Source organism: Epinephelus fuscoguttatus, linkage group LG9 (genome assembly GCF_011397635.1).
Source record: "Epinephelus fuscoguttatus linkage group LG9, E.fuscoguttatus.final_Chr_v1".
Lineage (NCBI taxonomy): Eukaryota > Metazoa > Chordata > Actinopteri > Perciformes > Serranidae > Epinephelus > Epinephelus fuscoguttatus.
This window is the reverse complement of record NC_064760.1, coordinates 22586618-22604796: the sequence shown is the minus strand read 5'-3', so window position 1 is coordinate 22604796 and position 18179 is coordinate 22586618. Positions and strand designations below refer to the sequence as shown.

Here is an 18179-nt window from a genome sequence, read left to right as displayed (position 1 = left end):
AATTTGGCCTTAAAAGTTCTGTTAAAGTCCTTGAATTTGATGTTTTAGAAGTCATATTTGATATTATGATTTTATGTCACTTATCAGTTGTCTTTTACAGAGTTACCAATATGACAATAATGCACAACTATTGGGGCGGCACGGTGGTATAGTGGTTAGCACTGTCACCTCATAGCACCATGTCAGCGTGGGTTTTCTAGAGGAACTGGTTTCCTCCCACAGTCCAAAGACATGCAGGTTAATTGGTGACTCTAAATTGTCTGTAGGTGTGAGTGTGAATATTTGTCTGTCTCTATGTGTCAGCCCTGTGATAGTCTGGTGAACTGTCCAGGATGTACCCCGCCTCTCACCCAATGTTATGCTGGGATAGGCTCCAGCCCGCCTGCAACCCCCAAGAGGATAAGCGGTTACAGAAATGAATGAATGAACTAATATTGGCTGATCTACAGGGTATTGGCTCGGCTGATTTTTTTGTCAGGCTATAATCTGATCTGTTTATATGTGCAGGCCTTCTGACGTGTCACAGCTTAACTGTAGAATAGATATATGATATATCTAGAGCAGACTTAAAGAGCAGCCATTTTGGGTATTTTGAAACTGATGAAAATAAAATGGCCATTAAGGCAAAACTGTACAAAAATAATACTATTTAAAATAATCAAAAATACAACTCCGTTCTGGAATCCTGCCTCTGCATCTTGAGACAGGACGTTATCGGGGGGTCTCAGAAGAAGAGAGGTTTTGTTCATATTGTGATATTAATGATATTGAAAATGAGTTCCATTTTGTTTTTTATTGTCCTCTGTATCATGAGTTGCGTAGCTTGGGATAAACGAAGAACAGTAACATATATGTGAAAATATCTATTTTGGTTTTGTTGTGGAGAAAGAACTATTATTTACTTTTATTTGATTTATTTATTTGTTTTTTTGTTTTTGTTTTGTTTTTCTGGTATAAATTGTATAGCCCCCAAATTAAGTGAATGTGATTTTGTAAACTGATGATTTTCTTTTCCTGGTGTCTTATAATCCTGTAAGGGATGGGTCTTTGGACATGACACGAAAATAAAACTCATTCATTCATTCATTCATTCATACAATTTCACTTATTTGTTAAAAAATAGCGCAGATTTTTTAAAGACTTTAACATTCATTTATTCATCTTCTAACCGCTTCATCCTCTTGAGGGTCGCGGGGGGGCTGGAGCCTATCCCAGCTGACATTGGGCGAGAGGCAGGGTACTATCGCAGGGCTGACACATAGAGACAAACAACCATTCACGCCTACAGACAATTTAGAGTTATCAAGTCTAGTCCCCCTAGTCCCCAATCTGCATGTCTTTGGACTGTGGGGGGAAGCCGGAGTGCCCGGAGAGAACCCACGCTGACACGGGGAGAACATGCAAACTCCGCACAGAAGGGCTCCCACGCCCGGGATCGAACCGGCAACTCTCTTGCTGTGAGGCGAGAGTGCTAACCACCACACCACCGTGCCAACAACATCATGAACCATTAAACAGCTTGAAATATGAAATTTCATGTGTAGCAGATATGTTAAAACTTCCCATTTCGTTATGTTTCAGTTTTCAGTTTTATGTTGTGACAGTGCTGTGATTAATATGGTTAGCAAACCAGTCAGTAACATCCTGTTTTAGCTTAAAATATCCAGTTTGGTTGCTACAAACATGACTGGACATGCTGCTGGTCCTTATCAGTGGTCTGTAGCTTAGCAGCCGTTTCACCTCGGTGTCATGCTATCCATCATCCCCTCCTTCTACTGATGAGAAACTCAGATTATACACGTGATCTGAATTGTGTCACTTTAGAGTTGTTGATATGATACGAATGAAACGTACAAATGTGATGTATTCATGTTTTTTTTAAACGTATATTGCCAACATTCTGGTGACTTGGCTGAAAATTTCAAGTGGTTCTTCTTCTTTGTATTATTATTATTATTATTATTGTTATCATTATTATCATTATTATTATTATTATTATTATTATTACAATAGTAGTAGTTGTAGTATTAGGGAGTCTGCATAACATTTGACCAGAGTGAAGAAACGAACCTTTTGATTGACTCTGCCCATTTATAGTAGCACCTGTTAAAGAGCCTCGTTGTGAAATAAACTAATTAATTAGTTAATGCATTACACAAACCATTATTATTAATTTTACAGCTTGTTGTTATTAAACAGCTTTAGATGTTGAGTGAAATGTGCAGGTCTGAGGGTTCGATTCCCTCTGAGTCACTTCCTAACACTGAAACATGAATGAAGTGATGGTAGTGTACTTCAGATGAAGGCATCCAAGAAACATTAAAACCCTCTGAAAGGATGTCAGAAATGTGTCTGGAGTACATGAGAATGGATATATGGAATATTGATTAGTGTCCCTGAATACTGCGTGTGTGTGTGGTGAGTTGGTGAGAGAGAAGAGGCATGGGAGATGGGGATTTGTGGTGAAGGAAGAAGGAGAAGGAGGGAGGGACAAAAGAACATTTTCACATTTTCCTCGCGCTGATTTGAGTAAACGAAGGGGAGGTCCAGTTGGAGTCATAAACCAATGAAACAAAGAGGAGAGACAATGAGGTTTAACCATCAAATATGCAATGTAGCAGATGAGCACAGGCCACACCAAGTGAGTGAGAGACAGGAGGATTAAGACCTAACAGTGAGTTGCCGTTTTACCCCCTTCTCTTCTCTGAAGGCACCTGTTGAGGCTGAGCAGGAGCTGCACTTTTCTCTCAGACTCAGGAGGACCCGACCCCGTCGTCCGTCACTCTCTGACAAGCAGCCATGGGTTCCATGGTGTGGGGCTGCGTCACTGACTTCTTCACCTACGAGACCACCAAGTCTGTGGTGGTCAAGAGCTGGTCTGTGGGCATCATCAACCGGATTGTACAGCTGCTCATCATCTCATATTTTGTCGGGTCAGTGATGTTTTCTTGCATCTTGTAATTGTCATTTGTTATCTGTCCATCCCAGGCTAGAATCTTTGTGGCATTAAAAGCTTTAAGATTCCTTTTTTTTCACCTTCAGAGGAAATAGTTATGCAATAAACAACTACACACCATCTGCATTTGGTCTTAAAATATGTCCCTTTGTTGCTTTAATTTTAAACTAAAGAAAAAGTGAAGTGAAGGTGAAACTGAGAAACACCACCACAACTTCCCCTTTATTAAACTTTCAAACAACAGAACCATGACAATTGAAAACTGTACTTAACTAATGGAAAGGCGGCATTATCAGCAAAATGTTATTAAAGTATCGAAAGTAAAAGTACTCATTGTGCAGCAGAACGACCCCTGTTAGTGTTACATTATCATATATCTAATTATTTGAGTATAATTGCTGATGCATTAACATGTAAGAAACATTTTATTGTTTTGTTTACTGGCATAGAGTGAGACCATTTTAACTGATTTATACATTTGGGTAGTTTCAGAGTAACTTTTGCCTGTAGTAGAGTAATAAGTATATACAGTATATAAAAAATGTAGTGGTGTAGAAGTATGAAGTACAGATACCTCAGAATTGTATAGTAAAGTACATACATGAGTAAATGTACTTAGTATTTTAAGTGCTCAGTTTATCTATAGTAGAAATAGACAGGAAACACAGCTGATATCGAACTGGGAATGTTTTAATGAAATTATATTAAACCAAGGACCAATCGGCAACAGGCATTCCCCAAATTTAATTTCAAAGTGATAAAAATCCGCAGGTAGGATCAGACTTTTTTGTGCTTACTTACATTGCAAATAAATTTACTACTGAACTTACTTTTAGCCCCAGTTGCACCTCTCATGTATAGTAATCACATTAAACTTGCATATTAAAATATGAAATACAAAAAAGTGATGTGTTTAACAAGACTGCTGCTCTGAAAGTAGTTCAAGATTCCATAAAGATTTTTTGTTAACAATCTGGATGAAATAAGTGATCAGTTCGCGGCAGGATGAAAATAAGTATACAGTATATTGTCAATGCTTTGATTCTGCTATCAATACTTTTTTACTTATTTTACTTTACTTTACTTTACTTTACTTTACTTTACTGGCATCCTGAATATATTTTCCACCGAGATGGTTAAAAGAAATTTTTGATACATTCAGAGCTGCAGTAAGTGTTGTTAAACAACCCCGCTTGGATTTACAAAGAGTGCTAGGTATTTATTTATTTTAATTCTTTTTGGAAACTGGGATATTAGCTCTGTCACTTGAATGTAATACATGAGAGGCACAAAATGGGGCTACTTTATTGTTGAACGAAAAAAAAAGGTAAAGATATTATTTTATTTGATTTTTCCCTTATTTTTTATCTAGCTTGTCTACGCATATTATCTTCTGTCCTGCTGCCTACTGGTTGAGCATAAAGTATTAAGCTCATACTGAACTAAAATAACAAAACATTAAATGTTATTTTAGATTGAAGGTTAAAACCTTTTTTTATCAAAATAAAATTTGAAGGAGCTGCATATGACATTCAGCGCATATCTATGATTCAGAGTCTCATTCGGTTGTCTGTACATGGTTCCTAACAGTGTGTGAAACCACTAATAACGGCAACAGTGCTGACACAGCTAACAATGTTAACCGGGGGGGGAGAATCAAAGGGCGACGGTACAGGATGTTGTTTCCAGTCATAACTGCTGTATTAGTGCATTGCAGAGCAGCAGCAAATGCATGCAGTTTACAGTGGGATACAGTGGGGTGTAAATACAGGGACTCACATGTACACGCCGGCAGACCATCTACATGAACAACAGAGAAGCTTGAGATCAGAGCGCTGTTACTCCACTATGTCTTTACATAGCAAACAGTTGTTTGCCGCTATACTAGTGTTCTGAATGTCATATGGAGCTGCTTCAAGGCTGAATTTGATATATTCAAAATAAAAAAAAAATGGATAATTGTCTCCACAAACAAGACTCTTAATGTTCTCCACTTGAACTGAACTCTTAACCTGCTGTTAACTCTTTTGTGTCTTATAGCTGGGTCTTCATCCACGAGAAGGCTTATCAGTCGATCGACACCGGCATTGAGTCCTCTGTGATGACCAAAGTAAAAGGCTTTGGTTACCATCACAACCAAGTGATGGATGTGGCCGACTATGTCTTCCCCCAACAGGTGTGTGACCCTGATAACCTCTGACCTTTGACTGCTTTCAAATATCTATCTTGTACTTTGTCTGAAGTTCCCATCAGACAGACTACACACATTTTTAAGGTGCAATGAAAGGTTTGGTGGTGGTTTGGGTGCATGTTAAGCATGTGAGAGTTGATAATGCCATTGTTGGTGGAGATCAGTTTCATGATGAACAAGCTGTGTCTCAGTTTATGAGCTGATCCATTTATCTATGTGCAGCACATTTTGTGAGACAATACACAAACATACAGTATACCACAAATGTTCTGCTGTGTTTCAGGGCGCAGGTGTCTTCTGCATCATGACCAAAGTCATCATCACACAAAATCAGTTTCAAGGAAAATGTCCAGAGGTGAGGACACATTCAAATCCATTTCACTGCTTTGTAACACTTCCCTTTATCTACATTAATGACCAAATGTGGCTTTTGTAGCCAGGACGCTCCATGAAGATGTAAGGCCTGGCAACTCAGGACCGTATTTATAATTTTCTTTTTTTGCGAGGCTTTTCCTGATTTTTATTTTTCCAGTTCATGTTTTAACTTTTATGATTATTTTATTCTTCTATATGTATTGTATTTTATTGGTGCACCTGATTTTAGTTGTCTAACGTCAAAGAACTCCAATGCAACCAAGACTGACATAACAGCAAACTGCATCTAACAGTCACCTGGCCGACGTTTACAGTTGACAAGGGCAGGTGTTTTAAATCAGGGCAATCGTAGAAATAAGGCTCTTTTCATTTCTCTGTTTTTGCCTCCTCGTCTCCTCCTTCCTCGATCCTCAATCTCAGCACCCGTTCTTGAAGGATGTCTCACTTAACCAATCCTAAGTCCTGCCTCCCTCAGTTACTGTTGCTAAGTCGGACAAGCTTGACAAAAAGAAACATGGTGATGGCGATTCCGTTTAGCTGGGTGCTGCAGTGTTTATTAGGCGCCAGGCAGTATAGCTTCAAGAAGCAGTCAGCAAGGACTCATAATGTGGTATATTCACAATGTAAACTTTTATAAAGAAGGCATAACGACACAAAGTGTGGCGTCTGGTCTCAACAATAAAGAGAAGGTTAAACTGAGGATGACGAGTAAACATTGCCTATGCACTGTTGGGTATGTGTCCCCTTTTCCCCATCTTGGCATCAGTAATGTGTTCTATGTATTTATCACAGACCATGGTGCTAACTTAATGTTAGTTTCTGTTTACTGTAGAAAGTTACGTTACTTTGGGGCGGCACATATCTGTTATGTTATTGTAAAAATATGCCAGCAACCAACCTGTCTGTCATTTTCCAAATCTCATTAACGTTACCACAGAAAAAAGGAGGAAGCAAACATACGCTGGTTATCTGATAAAGTGGCTTTCTAATAAGTCACTACATTGTTGCATGTCAATGAGACCTGATTTACACGTACAGAAGGCAACAACTTTTCAGTTCATTCATTAACTCCACACATTTCTCTGGATTTTCTTTCTTTCATTACTTACATTCAATACAGCTTGTATCGAGAGACCACCAAGCAGAGTTGGGTAGCTTAATTGCATTGGTTATCGTTTCACTATCTTCTTCCCTGATGCCATGACCAACGTCAAAAATAGTGTGCTTCCCAGGCACGCAACACACCTGGCTGCATTTCCCTGCCGATCTAAATGAGGCCCTGTTTCTATGCGACTGAGGCACGTTAGCTATCTAGTTAGCTAGCGTTTTGCCAACATTAGCTTAAGATGTGACTAAATATATAACGTCCCAGTCCCCCACAAGCCTAGCACGAAGGACATCGAAGTGTAACAGAAAAGGGGAAAGTTGACCGAGCGTCTGCCGAGTTCAAACTTGCTCAACTGTTACTGGAGCACAGAGTGAAAAGGGGCGGGACTTCGGATAGGCTAGTTCCTAAAATGCGTCTCAATGAGAGAGGCGTGACGAGTGAGTTTTGAGGACAGAGGAGGCTTGCCAGAGCGAGGAGGCACAGGTGTATCCTTTGCGGAAATCTCTTCGGCGCCAGATGATGCAGCTTTGCCTGGCATCATGTTTAAGTGATGTTGCTTTAAAATGGCGGCTCTGAAGCACGGATGTCTCATTTTGTTTAACGCCTGTTGCCTCGACTCTTCTCTTCTCGTGTCTCTTCCTTGCCTCTCCCCCTTGCACACGGGAGAGACTTAGACGCGACGAGAAACTGAGAAATGAAAAGAGGGAATAAGTTCTTAGAAAGGCCAGTTCAAGGAAGTTTGTGCAACCAAAACATGGTCACATATGATATTTTATAACTTATTTGCTTCTTCATCTCATTACTATCATGTGTGCTATTGAGATGTTTAATCATTTTGTCGAAAAAAGCTGCACACTTAATCCACATTTACTGAACCAGTAAAAAGGGAGAGTTTAAATAAGGGTTAAGTGTATGTATGAGGTCACACTTTAAGTTTCTGTGTGTGTGTGTGCGTGTGTGTGTGTGTGTATTTCAGAATGGACACAGGTTTAATTGTACCATAGATGAAGATTGCCACAGTCATTTTGGCAGCATCCAATCCAACGGTGAGTCAAACTCCTTACAATGAATGTATGAATGACTTAATTTTAAGCAAAATAAAAACTATAGAAAGACTATAGAATGAAACTTACACATAATTTTTAAAAGATGTTAAGATGTTACCCAAACATGTAGATGCAAACTGTTTTCAGGTACACTTAATATCATCCTCCTCCAAACACGAAAAGACTGCAGAGTGTTTGATTAGTTAAACATGCAGAATACCCTCAGAACTCCTCAAGAGTTTGATCATGCCAATAAAACTTTAAAGTTAATAATTGTAGGGATTTGCTAGCGTGGGATTTTGTTCGTAAAAGAATGAGGTGATCCCGGTGAACATTTTTGTAATTCTCAAATCCTATACATAGTGGCTGAAAAAATAACAAAACCAATGAGTTTTGTTCTGTTTTAAACCAAAGATAATCCACTGGAGCAGGATTTATACTTATGCGTCAAATCGACGCCATAGCTACGGCGTGGCCTGACGTGCACCTTCCCAGTAATGTAATTACACGTCGGCGACATAGTCCTGACTATTTTTGTAAGCTGAAACCATTTCCCTCAGTGGAAATGAAGCCGTTATTTACTTTAATTTCACAGATAAGTAAAGTCATACGGATCATTGTTGATTCTAATGACCAGTATGAGTTTGTTGGGTCAGTCAGTGGTGGTGAAGGTGGGTGGGAATATGAGCTAAAAACCACATTCACACACTCTGCAAGTGGTGCACAAAGGACTGATATTTTTTATGGCTGCCACTGTTACTGACCCACCAAAGAAAAAAAGAAGACTGTGTCTAGACTTGGGGGTATCTATCTTTTCATACCTTAATACCCTCCTGACATTTTATATGGTATATGATGGTATTATTTTGTGGCGCAACCCCTCCCCCACTCCTACGTTCCACAGGCCCTATAAGCTTATTCAGTCTAATAAATAAATGATACAAACTCATAAAATGTCAAGAACAGTTTTATTTGTTACAACTATACACCTTCTGAATTCAAGATTCTAGTCTAGCCTAATTGCCTTGTTAACTCAATGTAAAACACTGCTTTATTTAGACATGACAGAAACAAAATATAACTGACCAGATCATCTTGGTTAGTCTTGTTAGTCATCTAGATAGTTGGGCCACTGTTCCAACAATCACCAACTCGCAATTAATCCGTAGTTCACAGAGTTAAGCGAGATTTATATGTGTGCAGCAGAGCCTACGCCGTTGTGAGCATTTATATTTGTGCAGTGGTGTGTCTGTGTCACCACCTCCAAAAAACTAGTCAGCGGCGGGGTTTCTGTGAAGTGCTGTAAAGTGTAGTTGATTCAAAAGGCACCCAAAATACACATTAAACATGGCTTAATAGAGACAATTTTAAACACAAGTACACATATGAAACCAGGATAAATCACACACAAGACTTAAAATGCTATTTTCAATTTTCAATCAATCAACCAATTTTATTTATAAAGCCCAATATCACAAATTACAATTTGCCTCAGGGGGATTTAGAGCATACTGGTAACGCCACCCAAGTTGGTTTATTAAATTTACCAAAAGGACATTTGTGAGTGCTGGCTTCTTTTCTTTTTTCGGCTTTAGAGCATACGACATCCCTCTGTCCTTGTCCAAAGGACAGAGGGATAAGGAAAAACTCCCCCCAAAAAAACCCTTTAACAGGGAAAACGGTAGAAACCTCAGGAAGAGCAACTGAGGAGGGATCCCTCTTCCAGGACGACAGACGTGCAATAGTTCGTACAGAACAGATCAACATGATAAATTAACAGTAATCTGTATGACACAATGAGACAGAAAGAGAGACAGAGAGAGAGAGATGCAGGACAGACGGTATTGACAGTAGCTTACAACAATAATCATATGTGTATAATAACAGTAGAAGTATGACTAATGATCACAGCAGCATCAGGAGGCATCTGGCAGGACCACGGCAGCAGCACAACCACACACGTCACACTATCCAGGCACTGCTGCAATAGAAGTTAACCTGCGAGACAGTGGAGCACAAAGGCTCTGGAGAAGAAGCTGAGTTAGTGACATGCGATACAGTAGGGACTTTATTGTCTCCACAATTTATTGTTTCTTACCTGTGAAATTAAAGTAAATAAAAGCTTCATTTCCACTAAGGGAAATGGTTTCAGCTTACAAAAATAGACAGGAAGTCTGCATTGCCGCAACATGTAGTTACCTTTCTGGGGAGGTGCACATTAGGTTACGCTGTACGTTATGGCGTAAGTTCTACGTCGACGCAGAGCCTACGCTGTAGCTGCGGTGTCGATTCAATGCAGAAGTATAAATTCCACCTTAGATGTGAAAATATACTGTTTTCCCTTACGGTCTCTCTGCCGTTGTTGGCTGGCTGTTTACAATCCTGTAACGTTATCCCCACCACCTGCAGCCGTTTCTCAGCTGCCTGTTCCTGTGCTGTGCACTACGTCCAATACAGCGTCAGTACAGCCTCTCAGTATGAGTTTAATAGAAAGATGAGCGTCTATATTTTTGACCGGATTAAAATTCAAACCGTCGGGATTTCTAAATACTCTGTTATACTTAATTGTGTCTCCCCGTAACAGACATCTTTCCTCTCCTTCTGGTTTGCACAACAGGGATAATAACAGGTGTTTGCATTAAATCCTTTAATGAGACTGTGGGTAAGTGCGAGATTAACGGATGGTGTCCAGCCGAGAACGACCAAGTTAAGATGTAAGATTCACACACACACATACACACACACACACACACACAAACACACAGACATGTATGCTTGAAAGCTTCAACTGTTGTCCTCACCTCTCCTTCTCTGTCCACACCCTGTACAGCAAACCAATGCTAGATGTGAACAACTTCACCATCTTTATCAAAAACAGTATTCGGTTTCCCCTCTTCGATGTCACTAGGTATGTCACACACACGTACACATGCACACACTCTCAAATCTTAGCAGCTGAAAACAAATGTGTGGAAAATATATAATTATCACACATAACCTGGTACATGCCCCTTTGAGAACTACACAGAAGTTTTTTTCTAATCATAAACATGAAATTGTTTTCTCTCAGAGGGAACTTTCCCTCCACAATGACGGCCGCACAGATCAAGAACTGTACCTACCATCCGGACATCAGCCCCTCCTGCCCCATCTTTCGTGTGGGGGACATTCTGAACTACACCGGGCAGAACGTGGCTGGCCTGGCAGACAAGGTGGTTATTGCATCCTCTGTCTCCTCATTCCTCCTTTTTCCTCTAAAAATTTCCATAACTCTTCATCCTCTCGGCTAAAATGTTGCAACTGCATAGGACACACACAAAGAGACTGTTTCACTGACATGCAGGGAAATAGGAGGATAAACCCAATTTCTTTTGACTTTTGTAAGATGACAGATGCTGAATATATACTCCCTATCTGATGCTGTGGCTGTTTGTGGTTGGCTGAGAGCAGCTGTGTTAATCAAATCAGGTTGGGTTTCCATTACGCGGGCCAAACATGCCAAACGGTGCCAATCTTCTTTGATCTGACATCAGATGTGACAGGACAGTCGATATAGAGATAGATTTATGTGCTGATTGCAGATAGTTTCATTGAATAGTGGTTTTTGGGGTATTTATTGCATCGTTAATGTGCCTGATATTCTGGTTTTGGTGACGTGTGTGCACTGTCCGCTGGTCAGCCAAACTTCGGCTTACACCAGCTGCGCTTCCCCTGCGCTGACAGTAGACGTGGTTTCAGCTGGCGAGCTTTTAGCGCACCTTCGGCGAAGCCTTTTGGCACGAAACTGTCACTGCTGCGCTGCCACACCCATCTCAGCGCACCTCGGTCTGCCAAACTACCAAACTGAGCGTGCCTCGGGTTGCGCTGCGCGGGGTTCGCCACCCTGCGCTGCACAGGGAAACTAGAGCCCAGGGTTTCATATGTCACATATGTAAGGAAGCAATCCCGTCAACTTGCACCTTCACTTCATCTTGTCAGAACTGGTGATCTGGAGCCAAGTTTATCTAGGATTAGCAACACATTATTCCCTGTTTTGACAACGTAGTCAAGCTTAAGGCTCTTGTTTTACTCTATAATGACGAAAACTCTGTGTGTGGGTGTGTCTGTGTGTCTGTTCCATGTTTTTCTCCTCACTGACTTGGTCAATCAATGAAATTTGGCACAGTGGTAGAGGGTCATGGGAGGATGCGAATGAAGCAATATTACATCAATTGGCCAAAGGGGGGCGCTATGTAAACTTTGAATGGGCATATCTCATGCCCCGTATGTCGTAGAGACATGAAACTTTGCTCAGAGATGCCTCTCCTTGTGAGGAACAAATTTGCCTCAAGAACCCATAACTTCCGGTTATACAGATTTTCCGCCATTTTGAATTTTTTGAAAAACACTTAAAATTGATCTCTTCCTAGGAAGTTTAACCGATCTTCATGAAACTTGGTGAACATAATCTAGGGTCCAATATCTAAAGTTCCCTCTTGGCAAAAGTTGGAAAACTTACTAAAACTGAGCTTCTATAAGGCAATGAATATTGCGGAGGGCATGGTTCATAACATAAAGGTGTATAACATCTCAAGGGTTTCACCACGCAACTTTGTAGGCATATGACCACACATACTCTGAGGGGACCCCTCCATTATTGACCCCATCAAACAAAATGGGGGCGCTAGAGAGCTAATTTCTTATCTAGGCCTAACCACCATATCAATTTTTACTAAACTTGGTAGATATGTAGAACAGGACACCTCAAGGTGACTGGAGAAATTTAACTCTAATTGGCAACTGGGTGGCGCTGTAACAACAGAAAAATGCTTAAAAATGGCTAAAATGCGACCGATTGCTGTGGCTCCCCCTATGGCTGGCTAATTTGCACAAAAGGCTTTCTCTTTTGTGACGCCTCACAGAGAGATAATGTTTTCTGTTTTCTGTCTGCACGTCACTCTGGAAGGGGTTATACAAAATGTGAACGAAAGGCCGTAACACATAATAAAAGACCACATTTTAAAAGTTACCCGTGTACATGTGGACTAGGCCTAAAATGCTTCACAAAAGACAATTTGGAGCTAAGCTAACAAGCTAACATGTTTGCTGACTGCCTATAAGTAAGCTTGTTAACTTTATTTTTCCTCTTCAGTAACTTTTTATCGAGCAGAATGGTGTCTAATGGTGCACAAAATGACAGGGCTGGCTGTTTAGAGGTTAGCTCAGCAGCGACATAAGTTTACCAACTTGAGTAGTCATTACATCACTGAGCTTCTAGAGCCAAATATTTTGCAAAGATGCCCAGAAAACCTTTCACTTCACCACCTTCAGATATCAGCCGAACGCTGATTATTACAAGTTGAGCAAATAAAAGCTAAATTCTGAACTCTAGAGGTTTCCTTCGTATTTACCACATACTTACATGTGTCTCCTTTTTCTTCCTTCTCTTTCAGGGTGGAGAAATAGGAATTAACATTCAGTGGAAGTGTAACCTGGACCTGCACATTGAAAATTGTGTACCCAAGTACTCGTTCACACGACTGGACGCACCGTTTGCCAAGAACGCCGTGTCCAAAGGCTACAACTTCAGGTAGTGAGGCTGATATTTCCTCTCAGTGGTCTTTTTATTTGATTTCAGTCTTCACTCACTTTTCTTTCCTTCTCTTTGAATGCAGATTTGCCAAATATTTCAAGACAGAGAACGGGACTGAGTTTCGGACACTTCACAAAGCATATGCAATCCGCTTTGACGTCATGGTCACTGGCAATGTGAGTTGTGTGAAACTGTGGTAACTTGGGAATATGTGTGTGCATGTTTGTGTAAATATTTCTAAACCTAATGTTTTGGAGATTGCACTTAACATTTATTGTAATGATGTTCAACACATTTAATAAGTCCTTTGATGTTTTATAATGCTATAAATTGTTTCAAACATAAAGGATTACTCTCCGTGATTGTCAGTTTGGCAGCAACATGGTTGCCACTAAAATCTTGGATAGTGTTGATGGTGTTGCTGAGAGAATTAGCCACATCCCTGAAGGAATATATGTGTTTACTTTCTTGCAGATAGTTAGATGAAAGCGTCAATACCATTCTTGTGTCTGTACGCGAAATATGAAGCCGCAGCCAGTAGCAGGTTAGCTTAGCTTAACACAAAGACTGGAGACAGGTTGAATCAGCGAGCTTGTGTTTTTGGTATTTGGCTTTTGTTAGGAATAAAAAAATCAAAATGTAATGCTAAGCTAAATGGTTGCTGGCAGTTATAGGGCTGTAGTAAACCAAATAAACTCTAGGCTGACTGAAATTCTAATTCCTCTTCTACTAGTTGATTTGCTGGTGGGGAAACAAAGTTGACGTTATCTCCTGGTTAACTAAGTCGGCACTGAGTGTGCTCTACCTGGTTGCTGTGTGTGTCCACCAAAGCATTTTTTTCCCAGACATTAACACTTACATAGGGCAAGAAACCTAAACTCTATGTTCAGACAAGTGAAATGTCACATGCAGTTGTCGGATTGGGCAACTGAAAAATGAATGTGATCTCTGACTTTCATGTAGCGTTATCTGAATAATAACTGCATACTATGTCACTGAGGTGGAGCTTCTCCAGCTGAGCTGCATGTGTGTGCCTGTCTCACCACTAAGTGTTGAACAGGACTGATGAGAAAAATCACACATACCGAACACACAAAATAGAAGTTAACACTGGAGTCAACAATGTTGCATTCACCATAGTGTTACTAGCATTAAATATCTCTGGAACACTGGAACGCTTTTTACCCAGGTGCGATTGAATCCCTTTCAGAGGCTGTGAAACAAGCCTTGTACCTTGGTGTCTTTTTGGAGACTTTGCAATAAATCCATAACATCTTCTGTGATTATTTATCCCTCTTCCAATAGAAAAATAAGAGTTGAAAAATGTTCAACCTTGGGTATAACACTGCGCTTGGCACTGTCACTTTTTACCCAGCCTTCCCCTCACAGTGGAGCAGAGGCTGGACAAATACCACAAAGACCAACTGGCACACAAGTACAAGGGCTGAACAGCAGCTTGCATTTTCAGCTGTGAAAAAAACGCTTTGGTGAACACACAGCCTTGTGATATTAACACCAGGGATTGTCCATCTACTGAAAATTTGGTCCGACAAGAGCATATCAGCCAACCGACCAGGTGTCAGTCCTTCTGGCAATAGCTTCATTTTTAACATAAGTGTGAAAGTGGTAACTTCATCAGCTGTAAGAATTTATGCACTATAACAAACAAGTTGTGCAGAATACTGTTTTAAAAAGTTGAATATAATTATTACTTAATTTACTTAATGTAAATTTTGGGACTGTTTGTACATCATGTTACTCAGACTGACTCCACCTTTTCCAGGCAGGAAAGTTTGACACAATCCCAACACTGATCAACTTGGTAGCTGCCTTCACCTCTGTTGGACTGGTAAGAATTTCTAATCAGACTAAAGATGATAAAAAAATATTTTTCTTATTGCTGTCAGCTTTGATTTCACCTTTTTTTTTAAATGTGTGTCTGAAGGGTACGGTCCTCTGTGACGTTATCTTACTGAACTTCTTGAAAGGGGCCGATCAGTACAAAGCCAAGAAGTTTGAAGAGGTGATGCAGTTTTTTTTATAAAGCAGTTGCATGCATTTTGTCTGGCAATACATAAAGAGTCTACATTAGCTTTTAGAGCTTCATCACAGACTGTCTTTATTTTGTCCATGCAGGTGTCGGAGGCTCAGATTGAAGCCTCTCTTGCTCAGAGCCCAGGCAGCCAGCTGTCACTCAAACCTGGCATCAAGAGCTCTTACGACTCTGGAGCCATTTCCCTCGAAACGTGTGACCAACCTGACCTGTCAACAACAATTTGAACAAACGGTCACCCTCCATTATCTCTCTCTTTCTCTTACTGCCTTAACTGAAGTGAAGACAATGTCTGCACACTGTCCTGTTACTTGCAATACACTCAAACTGATGAAGGACTGAGGATCAAAATGCTGTTTGCTGAATAAAGTTTATTGCAACTAAAAGGATAGCGTGCAGGAATCGTCTTTTCTTCACCTATGGACAATTTCCTCCTACGCACCTGTATACAAGTTTTTTAAGGTGTGCATGAGCCTCCTCATTTTAGTCTTCATGCCCTATTACAAGAGATTCACTACACATTTATTGTCAGGAGCTTGCAGTTTGACTATGGCAAGTTTTTGGAAATGGAAAGTCACTGCCATCTTCACATTTTGCAACAGAAGGTTGGAGCCAGAAGAAAAGAATTATTGTCTTCAGCTCATAATAGTAACTGGATCCTTCTAGCCAACTCTTCACCATTTAGATTAGTTAAAACTAAAGCCTTTTAAACTCATAGGGAAATATACAGTAGTAAAGAATGTTGTTTTATTGTGCGCAGTTTTAATTTACAAGGCATTTTACAGCTACAATAAACTGCAGCGTCCTGTTTTTCAGCCAAAAATATTAAAGCTGAATAATTTTCCTTCTCATTTCCTGTTAGCTTTGCTTGAACAAGCCGAGATTTTAAAAACACATGTTCAAAAAACAGTGCTGAAAATAAACTATTTGCACAATTTGGAGAATTTCTCTTTCTTGTCATGTCCACACACTCACCAACTGGCCTTTCTCTTTGTCCTGCGCAAATAAAAGCACTAAAGAGTCTCCTAATGGTGTAAAGACATGGTCAATGGTTACATGTGTGTGTGCGTTATGAGAGGGGGCTGCAGTGGGATAAATGCGTGTGTGGTTTGAGGTTTACAAATGGACCATTATTAGTCCACTTCTGGGCGATGACGTACAGTGGATGTTACTGTACAGACTAATGGACTAGTGTAATTCATCCTTTTCCAGTCTGAAATGACATTACAATTCTCTTTTTTCTCTCCGCTTATTTCTCATGTTTACTCCCACAGTTTCACATAATTATCTCAATGTCTTGCTCTCTCTGTCACACACATGGTGCACATTTTAGTGCCTCCCCCTCCTCTCCCTTGTTTCACTATAAACTGTGACCGGGGCACTAATAGATCAGCTAAAGAGCCTCTTAATGGCTCTGACAGCGATTTACGAGAGAAGATAGCTGTGAAGGGAGGCCGCAGAGGAATTGACAGCAGTTAGCCACCAAGTTTGATGTACTAATTTAATCATATAAATCTGTATAATGCATGTAATGGAAATGACAGAATATGATACACAGAGCCGTGAAGTACTCTATCTCTCTGAATGATGCCTCTGGTCACTCTGAGGCAGGTCTGTAGCTCGTCTGCGGACAGCATGAACAAACAGTTTTCTGTCTGCTGTAACAGCGCTTGAAGGCCAAGCAAGGCTGAGTATGTGTGCACGCGCACACAGTTCTGCTATTGTAGAACATAACAGAATCTATAAATGTAACCGGGATAATGAGGTGGGGCGACTTGAGTCACATGACTTTACATGATGGCACGTTCGCCTGCTGCAGCAGGTGCTCCGTCCCCACCGAGACCTGTTTCTGTCCTCACAGTGTGCCGGTGTCTCACACACACACACACACACACACACACACACACACACACACACACACACACACACACATTCTCATTGACTTATTAATGCTGCTGCTTATTTATATTATTGTGGCATATTGATTATGAATACAGTCCATCTGATGCTAATCTTGTTTATGTTTTTTGCCGTTTCATCACTACTACAAATGCAGCTGTAGCCAGTATCTCATTATTACTGTCCTCATTCATATCTTAAAAAGCTACAAATTATATTCAGCCACAAAATAAGTCTGAAAAGCTGGAAATCAGAGTACAGAGAGCTGTTGCATAGAGATGATACTCCATCTCATTGCACGGCTCTGTGTATCATATTGCATCTAGTTGCATTGGTGTGAACAGACAGGTTTTTAGAATGTTGCATAACGGTGCGTTGCAAGTAGCTGCCTGTCATGAATCTTTGGTCTGAACTGGGTTTTGGAGCAAGAGTCTGTGCAGTAGCCACCTCCACGATGTCAAGTTCTTGTCCAAACACCCGTCCGACCAATCACAGGCATCGCTATTAATTGTGAGCACAGCGTTTGGCACAGATAGCTGTCAATCATGACATCAAACACACTGTTTACAGCATCAAATAACTAATTGAAACCAAACTTGCGAGAAAAAGGAACAACTGAACACACAGCAGTGTGATAAGAACTACCAAAAATGACATAAACCCTCTTTGGGAAAACTCTATCTGAGGGGTACCTTCGTGTTTTAGTTTGAGAACTGTCGTATGCAAGGACTGCAGCTCAAAAATCAGTTATCTGACCACCACAACACCCAACTTAATTTGTCACCAAAGACCCATAAAGAAAGGTTTGTGAATGTGTCTTTTTAGATGACATCTGGGCCTTACAGCCCATTTAGCTTATTTAATCATCAGTCATTTTTATGACTTGACTTGTGACATGCTTGACTTGCTCAACCCGCTTAGCACTAAGACTGGGAACACAGGACAAACCCTGGCATGACTCTGTCCATATGTAACAACA

General features: G+C 40.4%; 1 protein-coding gene across 1 annotated transcript; it reads left to right on the top strand.

The window, feature by feature from the left end:
* The first annotated feature begins 2712 nt into the window (after positions 1 to 2712).
* Positions 2713 to 17198, top strand: p2rx3a (purinergic receptor P2X, ligand-gated ion channel, 3a). The gene is made up of 12 exons (XM_049585807.1): positions 2713 to 2933; positions 4997 to 5132; positions 5431 to 5502; positions 7607 to 7676; positions 10294 to 10390; positions 10507 to 10584; positions 10747 to 10888; positions 13109 to 13245; positions 13331 to 13424; positions 15032 to 15097; positions 15194 to 15271; positions 15385 to 17198. Exons 1-12 carry the CDS (start codon positions 2800 to 2802, stop codon positions 15526 to 15528), a joined length of 1248 nt encoding a protein of 415 aa, XP_049441764.1. The 5' UTR covers positions 2713 to 2799; the 3' UTR covers positions 15529 to 17198.
* The last annotated feature ends 981 nt before the right edge of the window (positions 17199 to 18179 follow it).

Bases quoted from the DNA above. Each gene is read 5' to 3' on its own strand.
- p2rx3a (XM_049585807.1), top strand. From the start codon at position 2,800: ATGGGTTCCATGGTGTGGGGCTGCGTCACTGACTTCTTCACCTACGAG. The intron at 2,934-4,996 runs GTCAGTGATGTT...TGTGTCTTATAG, and splicing joins ATCATCTCATATTTTGTCGG to CTGGGTCTTCATCCACGAGA. The intron at 15,272-15,384 runs GTGATGCAGTTT...TTGTCCATGCAG, and splicing joins AAGCCAAGAAGTTTGAAGAG to GTGTCGGAGGCTCAGATTGA.